At 45.8% G+C, this 20,893-nt stretch overlaps 1 protein-coding gene across 1 annotated transcript; it reads left to right on the top strand.

Moving 5' to 3' along the window:
* Positions 1-6,396: 6,396 nt before the first annotated feature.
* Positions 6,397-13,071, top strand: LOC125912288 (glutathione S-transferase Mu 4-like). The gene is made up of 7 exons (XM_049616627.1): positions 6,397-6,538; positions 6,983-7,047; positions 7,313-7,379; positions 7,481-7,581; positions 8,374-8,469; positions 8,554-8,664; positions 10,728-13,071. The coding sequence occupies exons 1-7, from the start codon at positions 6,529-6,531 to the stop codon at positions 10,815-10,817; spliced, it is 540 nt and encodes a 179-aa protein (XP_049472584.1). The 5' UTR covers positions 6,397-6,528; the 3' UTR covers positions 10,818-13,071.
* Positions 13,072-20,893: the final 7,822 nt, after the last annotated feature.

Here is a 20,893-nt window from a genome sequence, read left to right as displayed (position 1 = left end):
ATGTTTATTTATTTTTGAGACAGAGACAGAGCACAAGTGGGGGAGGGGCAGAGACAGAGAGGGAGACACAGAATCTTCGCTCCAGGCTCTGAGCTGTCAGCACAGAGCCCAGTGTGGGGCTCAAACCCATGAACCATGAGATCATGACTTGAGCCGAAGTCGGATGCTTAACCAACTGAGCCATCTAGGCCCCCTTAGACAAAGACTTTAAATCAACAGTCTTAAAGATGCTCAAAAAGCTCAAAGAAGACCTGGACAAAGTCAAGAAAATGATGTACGAATGAAGTGGAAATATCAACAAAGATACAGAAAACATAAAAAGGAACCAAAAACAAATTCTAAAGCTGAATAGAAAACCCAAATCAAAAATTCACTAGAGGCATTCAAAACAAGATTGAAGCAGGAAGAACAAACAATCAGGGAACTTGAAGAAGTGACAACTGAAATGATCAAATCTGAGAAAAAGAAAGAAAAAAAAAATAGAAGAAAAGTGAACAGAACCTAAGAGACCTGTAGGATACCACTGAGCGGACTGTGGGAGTCCCAGAGGGGATGACAGAGAGAAGAGGGTGTAAAGATTTTTTAAAGAAATAATGACTGAAAACCTCCCAGAGACATGAATATAAATGTCCAAGGAGCTCATCAAACTCCAACTAGGATAAATTCAGACCCTCCCACCAAGACACTTATAATCAAACTCCCAAAAGATGACGACAAAGATAAAAATCTTAAAAGGAATGTGAACGAAGCAACTGGTCACATACAAGAGCTCCCCCAAAATATTATCAGAAGATATATCTCAGAAACCTTTAACATCAGGAGGTAGTGGATTGATATATTCAAAGTGGTTTTTAAAAAATCGTCAACCAAGTATCCTACATCTGGCAAAACTATCCTTCAAAAAATCAGGTAGAAATTAAGATATTCTCAGATTAATGAAAGGTGAGGGAGTTTGCTACCACTAGACCTCTCTGCAAGAAATGCTAAAAAGAGTCCTGCAGATTGTGATGACAGGACACTAGAGTTATTTGAAACCATATGAAGAAATAAAGACTTCTGGCAAAAGTAAGTACCTGGATAATGATAAAAAGATGGTACTATTACAACCTTGGTTTGCAACTGTCGTTTTGTTTTCTACATAATTTAAGAAACTAGTTCATTAAAAAAAATTATTACTATATGTTCTGGGACACACATGCATAAAGATGTAATTTTGTGACATTGATAATCAAAGAGAGGGGATAGAGATGCATCAGAGCTGAGTTTCTGAGTGCCATTCAAATTGATCTCATGTAAGTTCGAATAAGAGTGTTATATTTTAGGATGTTGAATGTAATCCCCATGGGAACTACAAAGAAAAGTAGCTACAGAATATACACAAATAGAAATGAGAAGGGAAATAAACACTGTAATGACAAGAAGTCAACTACACACAAAAGAAGACAGTAATGCAGGAGATGGGGGGGGGAACTATAAGGCAAATAGAAAACAAATAGTAAAATGATAAAAGTAAGTTATACCTTATCAATAAATTATTTGAATGTAAATGAATTAAACTCTCCAATCAAAAGACACAGGTTGACAGAATGCATAAAAGAAAACCATGATCTAACTGTATGCCAGCTGTAAGAGACACACTTTGGATCAAAGACACAAATAGGTTGAAAATGAAAGGATGGAGAAAGATACTTCATGCAAATAGTAACCAAAAGAGACCAAAAATGTGTATACTAATATCAAACAAAATAGACTTTAAGTCAAAAAATATTATAAGAGACAAAGAAGAGACAGTACATATATATATATACATATAATATATACATGTACATATAATATGTATATAATATATGTATATATTCTATATATTATATATGGACATTATATATATTATATATATTATATTATATATAAGGACATTATATATTAGAAAGTATTCAATATTTTGGCCCAGGTCATGATCTCGTGGTTTGTGAGTTCAAGCCCACACTGTCAGCGCAGAGCCTGCTTGGGATTCTCTCTTCCTCTCTCTCTGCCCCTCCCCCTTCAAAATAAATGATAAATAAACTTTTAAAAACATATTCAATAAAGCAAGAAGACATAAAATATAAAAATTATAAACACTGTGCACCTAATAATAACAGACATATATAGAGAGAGTACATATATGTATATACGCCAAAACTGATAGAATTGAAAAGAGAAATAGTTCTACAACAGTTGGAGACTTAAATACCACACACACAGTATTGGATAGGACGACCAGATGGAAGATGAGTAAGGAAACAGAGGGCTTGAGCAACATAACATATCTAACAGACTCAAGCTAGCAACAAAAGTATACAGATTCTTCTCAAGTGCACATGGGGCAATCTCCAGCATATGTTAGGCCACGAATTAAGTCCCAAGAATTAAAAAAAAAAAAAAAAAAAGATATAGACATCATACCAACATTCCACTTCAAACGCACTGGGATGACGTCAGAAATCAGTAACAGAAGGAAACTGGAAAATTTGAAAATTGGTGAAAATTAAGCAACATATTTGAAACCACTGATAGTTAAAGAAGAAATCACATGGGGAAATTAGAAAATCCTGAGAGATGAATGAAAATCAAAGTGCCACATACCAACACTTATGGGATGCAGCAAAAGCCGTGCTAAGGGGAAAATTATGGCTCTAAATGTTTACATTGAAAAACAAGGATCTCAAATCAATAGCCTGACTTCACAACTTAAGGAACTAGAAAGAGAACAAAATAAACCCAACTTAGGAGAAGAGGGGAAATAAAGATTAGAGCAGAAATAAATAGAATAGAAAAACAATAGAGAAAATCAACAAAAAGGTTAACAAAACTTCTTTGAAGAGCTTAACAAAAGTGACAAACCTTAGCTGGATTGACTAAGAAAAAAAAAAGAGAAGCTGCAAAATACTAGACTCAGTAATGAAAAATGGGACAGGACTACAGATACTACAGAAGTACAATTATAGGAGAATATGATGAAAAACTGTATGCCAACAAATTGGATAACCTAGATACAGGGACACATTCCTAGAAACACCAAATGTACCAAGATTGAAACATGAATAAATAGAATTCCACATTTTATTTTGAACTTTAATCCTTCCTAAATTCTTGAAGCCTTAGTTTGTTTCTCTTCATTCGTAACACAATAGGCATCTAGAAAATTTGTTTTCTAAATTCCACTATTGCAGCGTCTTCTGAAACATGATTGACATTTTCCTTTCTAGATTAAAAAATGGTTTTTATATCTTGAGATTTGAAGTTTATTCAGACAATATTTAAAAGACTTTTAAAAATTACCATGAAGCAAGGTATTTTTAAAAGAAAAAAATTTTTTTTTAACGTTTATTTTTTTTGAGACAGAGAGAGACAGAGCATGAACAGGGGAGGGGCAGAGAGAGAGGGAGACACAGAATCTGAAACAGGCTCCAGGCTCTGAGCTGTCAGCACAGAGCCTGACGCGGGGCTCGAACTCACGGACCGTGAGATCATGACCTGAGCTGAAGTCGGACGCTTAAACGACCAAGCCACCCAGGCACCCCTGAAGCAAGGTATTTTAAAACCACTGTTGGTATTTAATTCTAATGTGTCATTTTATATTTTGAGGCTATATTTTATTGAATTTTTAAAATTTACTTTGAGAGCTTAGCATATTAGCAACAGAGCTGGAAGCAACTATGGAATGAAATCCAGAAGTCAGATTAGAGTCCCTTAGGCCAAATTTGACACAATTTGAATTTAAAACTGAACTTGTCAACATTTTAAAATCAGGAGAGAACACATACAAATCCAGAGGATGTGGCAATACCGGGACTGAATTTCTGCCTGGCAACAACTGGCTACACTCACTCCCTTCAGGCCACTCTCCAGCTTCCCTGCTTCCCATGGCTCCCTATTGCCTTGCACCAACCCACTGCATCCATTGGAATGATCCTCTGGGCCCTGCGCACCCAGGCCAGCCCTCCTCCTCCTCCTTCTGCAGAATTGTTCTTTTTCTTCTGAAGGGTCCATGCAAGCTCTGGACCCATCTCCTGTCTCCTCAGTGTCCTTTTCTGCCAGGCAATGCCTCTTTCTCCTGTGTTCCACCTCTCTCTCTCTTACTGTCTCTCAGTTTATACGGGGAACGTGTCCCATAGCTCAAAACATCTTTCCCTTCCCAGTTGCCCAGGACTTCCAGTTTTACAGCCAGGATTGTCTCATTCACAGTGTCTACTATTTGACAGCATCTCGGTGGTTGTTTGCCAATAAAGGAATGGCCAGATGGATGAATGCCAATGGAACAGTGTCTGTTCTACCCATTTTACATGTTATTATTCTGCTTCTTGTTAACTTCCACGTGTAACTTTCTCGGTGGAATCTAGTAATGTTCAGCTGTTCCAGGCTGAAGGTGTATAAAACTCAAAATGACAACTCCTTAATGTATTCTGAAAACATAACTATTAAGAGAGCCAGCTTATGTGTGTTTGGCCCTTGACCACCATCGCCTCCCTGTGGGCAAACTTACCTGGAATTCACCTTGACCCAAAGGCTGCATCCTGAGCTTGGACCCAGACCTGGAGGACTTGTTGCTGGCAAGGGGGTGAATGGATGGGGAGCACGTGCAACAGAGGCTGAGCTCTTCCTGCCTCGGGCGACACTCTCTCCCAGCTCCTCAAGTTAGTGGAGATGGGCAGGCCTCTGACTTCCGTAATTTAATAGGAATTCGGTGTTGCCTCTGTGTCCTCCTCATTCCCCGCTCCACACTCGATCTTGGTACTTTGAAATCCTTACTGAATACTGGGTTCACACTGTGGACAATTAACAAAGTGTTCATTTTAAGCTTATTTTTCTGTAGTGCACCAACCTGTGCTTTCACTTGTAACCCATTTGTGTTATAAGGTTCCCTTCTTCTGTTGTCACTTCTCCATGAAACCTTGTTTATATAAAGGAGAGTGAGCCCCAGGCCAAGCTCTGTCCTACTCGCCTAGTTCTGAAAGAGTCCTCTGCCTTCAAAGAGCAATGTCAGCAGCTAGGATACTGTTGCTGTGGAGGCTGTGCCACATGTTACAGATCACAGAAGGACTTCAAGGCCACCTGGGCCGCCGTGACATACGAAAAGCACACATGGGTCACAGCTAGGGCCGGGGCTGGAATGCATGGACCTAGGCAGCCCCGGGTGTGCAGGGCCAGCCTGAGTGTGGTCCTGTGGGGCGTCCTCCACCCTCCTGTTGACCACCCCTTCTGGCTGCCCTCTGAGGCAGGACAGGTGCCTCCCCTTCCCCATTCACTCACATTCTGTGACCAGCACAATCCCTGTCACTGTGCTGTCCACATGAGGGACATCTAGCTGGCTGGCAGGACATCTCTGGGGCTGCACCTCATAACCCTGCCCTTTGCCGGGACTGGTTCTGGATTCAGATTCACAACTTCAGACATAAGGGTAATTGATTCATTTCCACTTGAGCCTGAGTCCCAGCCACGTGACTGAAGGGATGGGCCCTTGGGAAACCCTGAGACCACATTTCCTATTCTTTGCCCCTTGTCCTGGGTGGTAGTTCCATCACTGATAGTCTGTCCTCCAAGACATGTCCAGGGAGAAGTTTTCAGACAGGCCCGAATCCTGGGCCTCCTGGGCCTCCCGGGACAGGTGCTGCTGTAGCAAACTCCGGATGAGGGATACCGCTCTTTGGCCTTAACTAGACAGAGGATCCCAGAGCAGCCGAGGGCCGAAGCCAAGCGATGCCTACCGGGAAAGAGGAAGAGGAGTGAGCTCTGCGATCCGGACTAGTCTCCGGGTGCCCTGCCAGCTCCCAGAACTAGAGACAGAGCTCTGGATGGGACCGGGAGCCGCGGGGCTGTGGGGAACCGGGGCGCCCTAGGCCGGTGGCCTTCAGCCTCGGACGAGGCTACTGCACCCCGGCGACTGGAGGACGACGCACTAGGTCCTCCTGCAGCCAGCCTGCCCTCCGGTCGCTGTCGCCTCCTTTGGGAGCGGAAGGAGGTAGAGGGGGTGGGGCGGAGCACAGGCCGGGCCTAGGGGCGCAGTCAGGCCCCGCCCCGGCCCCGCATGCACGCCGGTCAACTTCTAGCTCAGTCCGGCTTGGGCCTTATCCTAAGACCACGAAACGCTGACAGCCACCATGATCTTAGGTTACTGGGACATCCGTGGGGTGAGCGAGGGGGCACCGGGCTGGGGGTGGGGGTGGGGAGAGGAGGGGCGCGAGGGCAGCAAATGGGGCCAGCTGCTAATACTCCCAGAAGGTTCCAACTCCTGGCCGGCTGCAGTTGAGCCATTACCCGTCCTTCTCAAGTGGGCGTGTGTCTGAGTCCGTGTGTGTGTGTGTGTGTGTGTGTGTGTGTCGCGCGCGGGTGGCGGCTCTGGGAGCTGAATGAGATTATCTGCAGCAGAGAAAAGCAGGATGTCAGGACTTCTCTGATGTCTTCCTCGGGTTTCCCTCCCAGCGGGCTCACGCCATCCGCCTGTTCCTGGCCTACACAGACTCACACTATGAGGGAAAGAAGTACACAATGGGGGATGGTAATGGCGTCCCCTCGAGTTCTGACTTGTGCCCGGCTCCTCCTGACTAGTGACCAAGCCCCCCATGCCCTGGCCATGTGCTGCTCACCCCGGCCACTCGCCCCAGCTGGAGTAGGGCCTGCCCTTCCCTAATTCCTCTGAGCTGTGTAGCAGCTTGGCCTTCCAAGGCAGGACAGAAGAGGAGGGTGCTGGAGCCCCTGAATCAGTAATCGGGTGGATTCCCCTTAGGACTTAGCTAAGTGTTTTGTAAGATACTGCTGTGGGTTCCAGAGTCTTATAAGCGTTCTTTGTCCCCAAACATGGAATGTGAGACTTAGTGGTCCAGATTCCAGATCCACCTGTTTGGGGGGCTTTGCCACTGACTCCTCATCTCCACCCCACCCCCCAGTCACCAAAGGAGGTGGGGTCTGGGGAGTCTGTTTCACTCCCTGTTCTCCACCACAGCTCCAGACTATGACAGAAGCCAGTGGCTAGATGAAAAATTCAAGCTGGGCCTGGACTTTCCCAATGTAGGTACAGGGGTGAGAGTGATGTGGGGACAAGTGAGGAGGTGGGGGTCTCTGCCATCTGCTTTCCCAGCTCAGAGGTTTCAGGATTTGCTGCCTTCTTCTCAGGCTTTCAGCTTCCCGGTTATCCGCCATGCTCTAGGTACCAGCCCAGTCAATCATTTGCTGATTTAGTGCCTACCATGAGCCAGGCACTGAGAGTGCCCTTGTTCAAGGGAGGGGGTGCAGGGACCCGTGGCCTACCCACCTGCCCCTATTGCCCTTGCAGCTGCCCTACTTAATTGATGGGGCTCACAATATCATCCTTTGCTACATTGCCCGCAAACACAACCTGTGTAAGTGGGGCTGGGGATGGGATGTGGGGAAGAGGTGGCCATGCCCCTGGGCTTGCCTGGGGTGAAATGGTGACAGTGAGTCTCCTTTGTGTGGACTGAAGGTGGGGAGACAGAAGAGGAGATGATACATGTGGATATTTTGGAGAACCAAGCTATGGATGCCTCTAATCAGCTCACCAGGGTCTGCTACAGCCCTGACTTTGTGAGTCCCTTCCCTGGACCAGGCTGGGCTGGGCCGGATTTTGACAGGACTTTTGCGATCCCTCTACTTGACATTTGAGCCCCGTGGAGCTTCTGATCCCCAAGCCAGTCCCTATACTGTCGTCAAAGTGGCCTTCTTAACTCAGTGCATTAGATGAAAACTCTGACTCGGTTCTTGCTAACCTTAAGATAGAGTCCAGTCCCCAAGTTGGAAATTTAGTACCTAGACAGTGTGTTTGCCTTGTTAGCTCACACTGTCTCCTGACACCCCTAAGTCTGAGTATCTTTGTGCAGCAGGCAGCTCAGGGGCAGCCACAGGGCTTTGTACCTCTCTCTTCTTTCTCTCAATCTCACAAATTCTACATCTTTCCAGAAACTGCTCAAGTGCTGCTCTTATCTATCACCCACAAGGTAGACTATAGAATATCTTTCCACTAGGCCGTTTCAGTTGTGTCTTCTTTGCTTCTGTCTGATGCCTGAGTCCAGAGCTCTGCCAGGCTCTCACAGTACTCCTGGATCGGACCGGGGGGTGGGGTAGGGGGGACGGTGGCGTTTGAAGATGAGTGGTGACAAATTCAGGGACAGTGAGGTGTTCTCTACCTTCCCTCTGCCTCTCCCGGATGGGAGGTGGTGCCCAGTAGGAGTCTGCTGAACACAGATTGGAGAATTCATAGGCTGGACAATGGCCCAGCTCCAGTGGGGGCACTGGGGGTCATGCACAACTCAGGGGAGCTCTGCATCTCTGCCCAGAAAGTCTGTGTCTGAGGGTGGTGATGGCTCCTCTGTGCCTCAGGAGAGACTGAAGCCTGTGTATCTGGAGTCCATCCCAGGCGAGATGAAGCTGTACTCACAGTTTCTGGGGAAGAGGCCTTGGTTTGCAGGGGAGAAGGTAAGGGGAATGCTTTGGGGGATGGGGGTTGTCATTTCTCCCAGCTTCAGAGTTAGGTGCTCATTTGTTCTTTGCCCGTCTTAGATCACCTGTTTGGATTTCCTGGCTTATGACATCCTTGACCTGCACTGCATATTTGAGCCCAAGTCTCTGGACGCATTCCCCAACCTGAAAGAGTCCGTGGCCCGCTTTGAGGTGATTCTCCTATCCTCCCTACTAGTTATTTGTCGTTTGTCTTCTGTCTTTTCTCTGATCCTTTCCTAGTCTTAAACTAAAAGAAAGAATGGCTAGATGTGTGGAGGATTTGCTTTATGTCGGACTGTGCTCACATCTTACCTATATCGTGGGAAATTTAATCTTTCTGACACTCCTGCATGGTGGCAGCGCTGTCACCTCCACGTTACAGATTAGAGCAACGAGGCAGAAAGAAGAAGGCATTTTGCTGAAGGTCACAGAGGCAGTGCAGGCTGTCCTGGGCTCCCAGGCAGTGGCTGGTTGCTATGGGCTGCAGTGAGTGTCTCTCCCTTTCCTGCACCAGAAGGTACGCTTCCGGACCTTTACTTGTCCGGGTCACACGCTCGGGACCACGTGAATGCAGCCGATGTTCAGGAGTGTGCGTGTCGCTGGCGTTAGTGGAGTGGAGACGGGGGAGGGCTGATACTGCATGAGAAGGACACAGACAACATTTACTCTGCGCCTCCGGGCAGCTTCGCTGCAACCTGATCCCTGCGTGGGGCTGCGCTGAGACCCCAGGTGTGTAGCTGGTACTGGGAGGTGAGGACATAAGCGGGGGCCCCTGCGGAAGGAGCTCATCTTGAGTCTTCTGTGGTGGGGCACTCTTCTTCCCTTACCTCCGTGTGTCCCTTTCCTTCCTCATTCCAATTACCGAAGATTCTGTATCAGAGATGGGAGGGTCCATTCATTGTAAGTCCTCTTTGCTGACCTGATCTTGTGCTGTGTGTGAGGCACTGTGTCAGGCACAGTGGGGAAGCAAGGGTCCCGCAGCCAGCGTCCTGGGACTCAGTGCAGGCAGAGGACCACAGGAGCACCCAGCCGTGTGGTGTGGGTGCTACCAAGTGGAAGCTGGGGGTGCACAGCCTGGGCCTCATCTGACGTCACCGGTCACCCTTTGCCACTCGCTGGAGGGCACAGAGTCTGCTTTATGAGAGATGTGGGGATTTGGGGCACTCATCCAGCAGGATTTTCAGCCCGCAGTCTGTTTCCCTGTCCCAGTCCCCATCGAGAGATCTGCTTTCTCAGCTGGTTTGTATCAGCGCTGGTTCTGGGCCCTGGTGACTGGGCTTGGGGATTATGCCAGAGCTCCTGGGACCGGCTGGCAGGAAGGACAAAGACAGCTGTGGGCTGCCGTGTGTGGCCTGCTCGGTACAGGCAGTCCCAGGATGTTTGAGTCCTTTAGAACTCACCGGGCCCTCCGTGTCTTGGGAAGACGGTGCTCAGACATCCCTGAGTGCTCTGCCCAATGGCTGCAGCAGAAACTGAGAGGAGGTAGTTGGTGCCCATAACATTGGGCTCTGGTACCAGGCCAAGCAGTTGGACTTTTTCCTTTCAAAGAGGGTAATCAGGGTCTGGCCTGGCCTGACTGTCACGCTCCCTAGCCTCTCCCTTTCGTGCAGGTTTTGCTGAGTCACTGGGTGAGGTCTGGCCTCTGGTGCCAGCTGCCCGGGCTCATTCTGATCCCCCCTTTGTACTGGGGTTCCCTGTGTGGCAAACCCTGGGAAGCCGGGAGCCTCCCTTGGCAAAAGGAGGGTATTTGTAAGACAGAGAGGGACAGGGCCTCCTGAGAGGGTTGGGTGGGGAGGAGGGGGTGCGGCAGAAAGAGCACAGACCCGGAAAGAGAGCAGCTGCACTCGAGCCCTTCCCCACTACTCGTCCTGGGAGCCTGAGAGGCCCTGGAGCCCTTTGTGTGTCCGTCAGCTTGCCTTCTGATGAACGGAGAGAGTAGGACCTCTCGTGTGGGTGGTTGGTGGAGGTTCTACACCTGTGTCGTCGTCTCCGGTGGAAGTACAGCCCCCAGCACAGGGTAGAGTCTCCGGATGTGCTATCTCTTACTTGCCACAGTGGTCACAAGTAGCTGGAAGTTTAAGTTAGGCCAGGTGTGGATTAACAGGAAGACTGTTTTATGTCTTGACACTGGACCTCACGAGGACTGGTGCCATACTTGATGTGCCTCAGTAGGACTGCTTGAGCCCCAGCGGGGCAGCAGATCCTGATGGTGGACCTTCTTTTTCCACCCGCAGGGCCTGAAGAAGATCTCTGCCTACATGAAGTCCAGCCGCTTCCTCCCAGGCCCTCTGTTTCTAAAGATCGCCTTTTGGAGCAACAAGTAGGCCTACGCGGGAGGCGATGGGAGGGAAGAGCCAGAGCTGTGGCTGCCCTGTCTCCCCAAACAGCTTTCTCGCTTCCTTGTCCTTTGTTACATTCCTCTGTCCCCATGAAATACCTTATTGGCGCCCCCCCTTTTCCCGCTCCCTGTTCCGTTTTCATCTAGGCCCTTTGACACCGGCTCTCCACTTTGGCATATTCCCTTCCCCACCAATGTCAGCCCTTGTGCTAGAGCCAGCCAGACCATTCTTCCCTCCGTGGTTGCTCTACTTTCAGGAGCCTGACTGGCTCCTGGTCTGTAGTGCTCAGCCCCGAGCTCCCCGGCACTGCCCTGACGCCCAGTATGGCCTGAAGTGTACTCCTGGTTCCCCCAGGGTGTCCCTGCCCAGCCCAGCCTGATCCCCAGTAAAGCCTTACTCAGCCCTGACACATCTTGTCTTCTTCACTCCTGGCCGTTTGATTCAGGCCCCACTGTGTTTTGTGATATGCGAGTCCCATTTTCTGTTGTGCGTTGGGCCGGCTTGGTTAACGGGGATGTGTGTGTGGTGCCCAGAAAGGGGGCATGTAGGGTCCTAAGGATTCTTGTTCATTTGTATCTCTATTTCATATACTTCTGTGCCTCTGCGTGGGGTCTCTACAAAGAGAGAGAGGCTCTTCTGTGTCTGGGTTCCTATTTCATTCAGCATTCATGGAATGCCTCTTGGGAGCTTGCAGTAAGTACTCTGTGTTGTGGTTCAGGGGCTCTTGGGGGTTGGGCAGTCCACTGATAGTCTGGGATCCTGGCTGACTACATTCTGTCACCCTTTCCTGGGTGTTTTCCCTGCTTTAGATACCCTTCCTCTGTGTTTTTAACAACTGTGAAAGGTGAAATGAAATGTAATCACTTATGTTAAGGGGTTTGGGGGCACCTGGGTGGCTCAGTAGGTTAAGTGTCCGACTTTGACTCAGGTCATGATCTCGCGGTTCCTGAGTTTGAGCCCTGCGTCGGGCTCTGTGCTGACAGCTCAGAGCCTGGAGCCTGCTTCAGATTCTGTGTCTCTCCCTCTCTCTGCCCCTCCCATGCTCATGCTCATGCTCTCTCTCTCTCTCTCTCTCTCTCTCTCACAATAATAAATACACATTAAAAAAATTGTTTTTAAAGGGGGGGGGTGTTTAAAATACAGTGAGGAGGCTATTAAGGAGATAGACCTTAGGCACATCCTCATTAATGAAACCATAAACTTTGAACTGGGCCAAATTGCAAAGATTCCAGACTCTGCCCAAATGCCTGCAACTTTCTTCAGTTAGAGACTTTGCTCAGTAATAGACTTAGCAACCAACTATATTCAGCCAACGTTAGTTTTCTGCCACCAACACCAATCACAATTCTTTGTAAACAAATATAAACGTCTTTTGAAACCTTTGACTTTTGTTCTGTAAGGGAACTTGGGTTGCTGCCCAAGTCTGTGCTCCCTGAATTACAGTTCTGAGACCCTGAGTACATGCTTTTGTTTTATTTCATCTTTGCCTCTTGGTCCACATGACATCTCTCAATAGAACAAGAAAGGATAAGAGTAAAAAGGAAAGAAGTAACAGAAATTAGGAGTGACACTAAGTTAAAAGATCAGTAGAGAGAATAAAAATACTAAATCTGAGTAAAATAGATGTAGCTCTAGGACAGGAGTTGGCAAATGTTTTCTGTAAAGGGCTAGATGGTACATATTTTGGGCTTTGGGTGCCATATGGTCTCTGTCACAGTTACCTTGTCATTGTAGCATGTTAGTTTGCAAGCTCCTCGGGATCTTCCCAGGTATAATCTGAGACTGGTCCCTGTACTAGGAGGGCAGGGAGAGACAGAAGAAACAGGCGGGTCACTCCAGGTTGGTAGGTGGCAGGTTTCATGAGCACGGGATCTTACATATGAGGCTTGTCTCAGGTGGCCGCAAGGTGGGTAGATCTCCACACCCACCTGCCAAATCTTAAAAATTTATATAGAGACCTTAACTGGGTTCAGTCCTGTGTACCGTCCAGATGGTCACAACATCAAATCACTATCTCAAGGCTATGTCATTGACAATGGTAAATAACCTTACCTTAACAACAGCTAGCCCCTCAAGGCCCTGGAAACCTTGCTTCCAAATTCCTTAGAGACTTATGCTATCCCTGACCCCCTTCCAACCTGAAGGTATATAATCTGTCATCCGTCACAACCCCAATGCACCTTTTTCTGCCCACGGGTCCTGTCCCCGTGCTTCAATAAAACCCCCTTTTTGTACCAAAGACGTCTCAAGAATTCTTTCTTGGCTGTCGGCTCTGAACCCCCACGTTTCCACATCATTTGGTGACCATGAAGGGATTCAGTCTTCCCATCTAGACTCTGAGCCTCAGTGCGAACTTGGTGAGTACTTCCTCTCTTCTCCCTTTACTTTCATTCCAGGGGCTTTTCAAGGAGGATGGTCTTATTGGAACACTTTCATGTGCGTTGCACGGGCTGTAATCCTCTAGCCTGTGGCTATGCTATGGGGAAGAGAAAGCCTGCCTTTTGGCTGGAGGTTAGTACCATGACCAGAAAGGTAATAAGAAACCCGATGCCCTCTCTTTATTCCTGTTCTTATACAAAGTTGTCTGTCTTGGGTATAAGACAGCCACCCAGGTGGCTAACACTGCTGCTGATCTCAAGATTCCCATAAGAGGTTTCCTCCTCATCGGTATAATGTGATCCCCTCCACATCTCTGGTCTGGCCACTTCTGGCAGCGGGACTTCCACTTGGAGCTGGTGGAAACTAGTGCCCAACTGAATTAAAGCCCAACCAGGGACCGTTTCCTAGAGAAGTTGGCTGTAGAGACTGCATGGGTTGGAATGTTGCTTAGACTGTGATGGATTTCTGTCTGTACTGTTTTCTGTCAGTGTTCCCTACTAACTACTTAAGCTACAGAATTGGATAATTGTCCCTTGTAAAACATTTGTAGTCTTTTCCATGGCTTAAAAAATAGCATAACCTTCAAGGCAAGGCAATAGCATGGTTTCACTGCAAGACTTGGACACAACGTGGCATGGTATTTCAGTCCATTCACCAGGCACCCATCTGTAGCCTAGTATGCAATGGGGAAGCGAGGGGACACTAGCATCCCTCCTATGGGGCCTTTACAGTGGGATGGTGAGCAACAGCGATTTTCGTTCGACGCTTTTGACACAGGGAACCTCTGACATAGCCTGCGTGGGATGCCACCTGGGAGTTGGGGGCATTCTGGTAATGGACCTTCTTTCTTCTTCAGTCCCCAAGGACTCTCCCTTGGGATGCCTTTTAACCCACTGGAATCAATTCAGATTGCAAAATTTAGAAAAGGACCAATCTGCTGTAACACTGCATGACCCCAGTAGGATCTATCAGTTAGATCTCTTCTGTAGGAAGCAGGGCAAATGGATGGAGATACCCTAGGTCCAGGCCTTGGGGGCTCTAAATCAGGACCTGAATCTAAGGGCCTCTTGCAGAAAATGTTTGGTCACTAACCAGGCCAGTCAACTCCCTCCTGATATATTGGATGATAATTACCTAAATAGGCCTCTTCCTGATGGAACCCAGGTGGCTGGAGGGAAAACAGGCCATCTCTAACGAAGGGGACACTTTGTTTTGGGGAAGTTTCCTGTCTTCTCTGGCCTGACATGGACTATGTATTGCCACTTTAGTGGAAAAAAAACAAAAATAAAAACATGTCGTCTGCCCATCTGTCTGAGGTGATGAAGTTTAGAACCAGGAACCTTCTTTCTCTGCCTTCTGGCAGACCCTTGTCTCTTCTGCCTCCCCCCCTCCTCCTCCTGTTTCCATACCACCTTGGGTATGGCCTGTATAACTGGTTCCTGTACTAACCTGGGTGCCTCTGGCACCATTGGCTTCTCCTCCTACCATTCCTGTCAAGGAGTGAAAATCACCCCCCTTGGACTGCCCACTTCAGATTGCCTCACTGGAGCCCCAGGTAAAAATTACCAATGGGGAACAAACTGATTGATTTTTAAGTGGACCCAGGTGACATAATTTGGTTTTTAACTTGACTTAAGTTTGTTGATGTAATTAAGATAAACATGCCTTTAGAGTTTTCAGCCTTAAATATGAAATTTTTATTCTACCAAGGTTAACTAAAGGTCAAATAAGCTGGTGTTATTTCTCTTGCAATCTGTTAGCAAAAAGACAACTTAAAATGATGGTTAATTTTGTCTCAAAGTTTTCATGGGTAATTGTGAAGATAGCTTTCAAAGTCTTTGGTAACCTGAAACTTTAAAGTTTTGTTTGGATGACAAATTGGATTGAATTCGTTGGACTTCTAGGTCTTTTCCAAATAGGATACAGTGCCAAAGCATTGATTACAAACATAAGGTTTATCTGCATTTGACTTCTTATTGCAGAGAAATTAAGGATATTTGGGTCTGTTGGTGAACATCTTTTGTGCTTGGTTGATTCATGAATTTGCCATCTAAGGAATTCTGGTATAACAGTTCACGACCAGTTACTACTTAGTTTTCACTGGAGACTAAGGTTTCTAAGAATGCAAAATTCTGCTAAATGTAATTAAGACTGATGGAAATAAGGGAAGCAACTCTTAAAAAGGACATAAGGAATGGAAATACATTTTTTGTTGAAGGTAAAGGAAAGTAATTTTGTCCTAAAATGAGACTGGTTGTTTGGAGGGAAATGGCTTGGGACAAAAATGAATGAAAAGGAAAGTTGTAGAAGGTTTGTGAAGGGAAATCTTTGGAAAGGAATTTTATGTGTGGCCAAGACAGACTAAGGTTGAAATGAATGGATTTTAAAAGTACACTGGTATAAGATTGAAATTCTCCTTCTCTCTCTGTTCAAAAGACAAAGTTTCTTGAACTCTTGGTTTGTACTTGGCAAGAAAATGTAAACAAAGTTGTTTTTTCTTTGTCTGCCTGGAAAAACCAGTTTCTAGTCTTTGCCTTTATCAGGTCTTTGATTATCTATAATCCTATTTAGGCGTGTGCTTTAAATCTTTCTGAGGTTTTAACAAACTTCCCTGAGATTTAAAATTAAACTGACGTCTCTTTGACTAATTCGGCTTGTTTATTTGGTATCTTATGTTCTGGTATAAGGTTGTCACTCGATATTCTGATTATCGAAGTGTTCTGTGTCACAGAAGTAACTGAATTTCCTGGTCAACTGCATCATAATGAACTCTCATCACATCGTTAACAATGTTCATTTTGGGTTTTTGTATTCATAATTGTTCTTATTCTCTTACAAAATGCGTTTCATCTTCAAGGAGATTGCTAAAAAGGGCTTTTGACAAATACAGGTATTTGATGTCTTTAATATCATAAAACTGAAATGGGAAAGAATTTCCAGAACTAACTAAAAGCTGCATTTAAACTGAACAAGAATTAGTAACATGAGACTAAATGAATTCAGAAGAAATGAGTCTAGCTTTTGTGATTCTTGTTTGAAATATTGCTGGTTCTCTAACGTTCTTCCAGATTGAGGAAACTTTCTCTTAAGAGATCTATGACCTACCGAAATGTGATAAAGTATTCATTTGTGAATAAACTGAAACATTTAACTTTTCTCTCTACCTGAACCCTTTGAAATGCAAAAAGTCTCAGTGAGTATTCTTTCTTCCATGGCAATCATAATCACTTATATAAGTACAATGAGAATCTATTCTCCTTGTAACAGGGCACCATTGCAAACGTTGGTTATTTTACCAAGGCTTTGACTGGAATGCCATACATAGACTCATGATGAAAGGGCTTTAAGGAACTAAGGTTGACTTTATTTTATTTTATTTTTATTTTTATTTTTATTTTTATTTTTATTTTATTTTTGAGAGAGAGAGAGAGCATGAACGGGGAGGGGCAGAAAGACATGGGGACAGAGGATCTGAAGCAGGCTCCCCGCTGATAGCACAGGGCCCGACGCAGGGCTCGAACTCACAAACCACGAGATCATGACCTGATCCGAAGTTGGACACTTAACCGAACCACCCAGGTGCCCCCAAATAATACATTTTAAAGTCTGGGGTAGAAGCAGTTGAATGTAGGTACTTCAGACTGAGGCAACCAAAAAAGATGATTTTATTGTGGCTAGGATCTAGCAGAGATCCCAAGACTTGGGATTCTTTGGCACCTGTGATGGTGCTCATACACCATTCAGTGTGTATCCTCCCCTTCTAGAATGGGAAAATAAGACACTCTGAGCACATGGCTGCCTACATGGGTGTCTTGGCATCACAAGTATCTATAATCAGTTGCTGTTAATTACAGTCACCTGGTTAGTATTCCTTGGTTATCATTGTATTAGCAGAGGAAGATATAGCTGATAGAGACCCCAAGACAGCAGCTTATAGAGCGTGGAAGTTTATTCTCATTTCATGTTTCATGGGGCAATGGGCCAGGCTGTTGAGGCAGCCCTGCTCCATGAAGTTATTCAGAGACCTAGCCATTTTGTGGCTCGGCCATCCCCGAGGGTGCATCCACTCCTCAGCTGAAGCTGTATCATGAATATGGGAAGGGAAATAGAGAAAACCCAAGGAAGCAACTTCCCATTGTGCAAGTGAGGGAGAAATTGCATGCATTACAATCATTTACATTTCGTTCACGAGATTCAGTTGTGTGGCTATACCTAGTCATGAGGGTAGACCCATATTTTGACAGAACAATGGATTTTGGCCAACTATAGTCACTCCCACACCCAGAAAAGTGAGGATAAAAGTTAAATTCAAGTCCGAGAAAAACCTTGGGTTTAAGCCAGTGGTTTAAAGCAGGTAGGATAGAGACTAAGGTATGAAACACAAGATCTTTATTTTTGATATCAAGAATTTAAATTTTTTAATGTTTATTTAGTTTTGAGAAACAGAGAGAGAGAGAGAAAGAGAGAGAGAGAGAATGAGCAGGGGAAGGGCAGAGAGAGAGAGGGAGACACAGAATCAGAAGCAGGCTCCAGGCTCTGAGCTGTCAGGACAGAGCCCGACGTGGGGCTTGAACTCATGACCCGGGAGATTGTGACCTGAGCCAAAATTGGACGCTCAACCAACTGAGCCAACCAGGTGCCCCATTTTTGGCAAACCTAAGGAGAATGCCATATCCCTTGGGTTCCTTGTTGCTGGAACAGGAAAATGATTTATTAGAGGTATCAGATTGCTCACTGGATCCCTGAGAGGGCCAGTGAGTTGGCCTTGGAAGCTGGGTAGCCAGGAAGTGTGCCTAACTACATGAAAGATCATTCCAGAGAAAGCCCCAAAGCCATTGCTGGGCTCAGACACTGGAGCTCCTACCCCTGACATGTGGGAGCAGACGCCAGGGTCTCCCCACTGCTGCCTCTGAAACCCTGATCCCTCCACTCCTACCCATACTAGAAAATCAGTTCTCAGGGCCTGCTTCTTCAGAACTGAAGTCCTGTACCACTGTGCATATTTAACAGAGCCTGGGTCACAGGCCTGTGCCTCAGCCACAAGCAGGGCTGGAAAAGCAATTGGACTAATGAGGATTAAGTTCTGCTGTATATAACTAAATAATAACAGTGGCTTAAATAGGGCAGGTTTTTATTTTCAATGGAAAAAAAGACCTGGAGATAGACAGTCAAACACCAGTTGTGTTGGCTTCACAGGAGCCTAAATGACCTAGCTGAACTTTATGCTCTATCATTCTCAGCATGTGGTATCCATTCTGTGTGTCACCTCATGGCCCCAAATGGCTGCTAGAGCCCCACTACATCTGCATTCCCAAGAGCAAGGGGAAGAGAGAGGAATGGGGGTTGCTCTTTCCCTCATAAGGAAACTTCCTGGAAGTAAAGTATAACACGTCAACTTCTACTTCGTTGGCTAGAATCTCATCAGATTGGAAATGATGTCTTTTGCCCGGGAAGTAATGTGCCCAGCAGAAATGGACTGCTCTGTGACAACAGAAGTTGGGGAGATGGGTCTCAAGAGTCAACTAGCAGTCCTCTATCGTGGGGAGATGGGACTTAAACTGTGAGAAATCCCCTACCTATGGGAAGGATGTTTCAAAGATGCAGAAGATAGATGCCTAATGTAAACATATTCTTTTCCGTATGTGCATTTCCAAACAATAGCCACCACCATAAAATGCTCCTGCTTAACATAATGCAAGCATCCCTTATACAAACAAAAACACATTCACCCTCTATTACTCCAGACGGGAACAACTCAAAGTATCATCAACGACTGCATCCAGTTCCAAGGTGGAGATCTCTGAAAAATGTGTGATTTATACTTTTTTTTTTTTAAAGTTAATTTATTTATTTTGAGAGAGAGAGAGCGAGAGAGAGCTTGAGCATGAGCGGGGGAAGAACAGAGAGAGAGGAGAGAGAGAATCCTAAGCAGGCTCCATGCTGTCAGCGCAGAGCCTGACATGAGGCTTGATCTTATGACCTGAGATCATGACCTGATCCCAAATCAAGAGTCGGATGCTTAACTGACTGAGCCACCTGGGTGCGTGCAGATTGGTATTTTGAAAATGACTTCCTAAAGTGTAATGTCAATGACCCCCAATCCACCCTATATAAAATAGTAAGGGAATGGGAGGTAGGAAAAAGAGAAAATTAGGTGAGCTCTATAAGGTCGTAGAAAACAGTCTGCACTCAGAATAAGTGCAGATAAGCTGTTTTGCATGTATTTACATTTGCATTTGTTTGCATTTATTTACATTTCGCATTAATTTAATACTCATAGGATGCCCTTCTTTGTTCGAGGATTTCAAAGAGATGTTGCATAATAAGGCTCTTTTACTTGGATCTCAGCAATCTCAAGGGCACTCCCTGGATTGGCTCTTGTTTCCATCCCTCCGCTGACCACACTTTCAGGTTCGCTGTCATCCCACTTCATTAGCCTGCATTTTCCTAACTCATGTGACATGATGAGTGAAACCTTTATTGAAAATGGATATACAGAGAAGGCTGACTGCTACATTGTGACTCAAGACCTGGAAGCAGAGAACAAGAGGGGCCAATCCTTATGGATTCCAGAACCACCCTTCCTGTAATGCTAATTGTCATACTCCTAATTAATCAGATCTGGCTTTTCCCGACAGACTCTACTTTGTGAGGTAGCTCCAACAGTCTCCTGATAAAGCACAGTTCTGTCCAAAAGGCCCATTGCCACCCTGCATTCTCTACTTTCTTCTCGTTCTCTTTGCATTTGAAACGTAATTTTGGAAGGAAGCACATGGAGCTTTAGTCACAGGTAAAAAAAATCTATCAATGCAGTTTAGAAACACGTTTTATACCATGGAAGATAAAATACAGACCTATTCTACTTTTCCTTCAGACTTCTAACACAACATGAACATTATGCTGTCTGTTTTAATTCAATCCCTCTGCACCACCAAAAACACTCCTTGCTAATAACCTTACGTTGGCCCTCTGTCTCCATGTGGGGCAACAGGGCAGCACCTATTCACTTGAAATTCAAATATACACATGCCTATTTAATCTTTTCTTCTGAATTAAATGCCATGTGAGTCACCTGTAATTATTTCCATTCAAAATGCCAAAAGAGGAGCGTCTGGGTGGCTCAGTCAGTTGAGCATCCGACCTCAGCTCAGGTCATGATCTCGAGGTTGGTAAGTTCGAACTTGGGCTTGCTACTGTCAGTGCAGAGCCCTCTGTCCCCCTCTCCCTCTGCCTCTCCCCTGCTTGTGCTCTCTCTCTCTCTATCAAAAAATAAATAAAACATTAAAAAACAAGAAGAAGAAGAAACTGTCAAAAGGACACTGAGAGCCTATCCCTGTTGGCTTTCGGAAATGTTCCCTTCCACTTTGGCCTCAACAAGGAACAAGCTGGACTCCGAAATCATATAACCCACTCTCTATCCTTAGAGTTCTTTGCTGGTCCTTGAGAGCTCCCTGAACCTGAACTTCTGCCTGACTTCAAGCACTTTTACCTGAACCATCTCTACCTGTTTTAAGAATAGGACGTTCCATTTTTCCAGAACAGAGGAGATTGGAGAAGAGTTTTTGAGAGTATTAAGCACTTATTTGAAGCAAACCCCTCTTCTCCTTCCAATTTTCATTAGAACAAAGTTGGATCAATGCGTTGTGAATGCCTGCTTTGTGTTGGGCTCTATACAAGCACTA

This window comes from Panthera uncia (assembly GCF_023721935.1).
Source record: "Panthera uncia isolate 11264 chromosome C1 unlocalized genomic scaffold, Puncia_PCG_1.0 HiC_scaffold_4, whole genome shotgun sequence".
Lineage (NCBI taxonomy): Eukaryota > Metazoa > Chordata > Mammalia > Carnivora > Felidae > Panthera > Panthera uncia.
Note: the sequence above shows the minus strand (reverse complement) of the source record. Positions and strands in the feature narration are given on the sequence as shown.

Excerpts from the sequence above, each read along its gene's own strand:
- LOC125912288 (XM_049616627.1), top strand. Across the intron at positions 7,048-7,312 it reads TGGGCCTGGACTTTCCCAAT|CTGCCCTACTTAATTGATGG; the intron begins GTAGGTACAGGG and ends TTGCCCTTGCAG. Across the intron at positions 8,665-10,727 it reads AGTCCGTGGCCCGCTTTGAG|GGCCTGAAGAAGATCTCTGC; the intron begins GTGATTCTCCTA and ends TTCCACCCGCAG.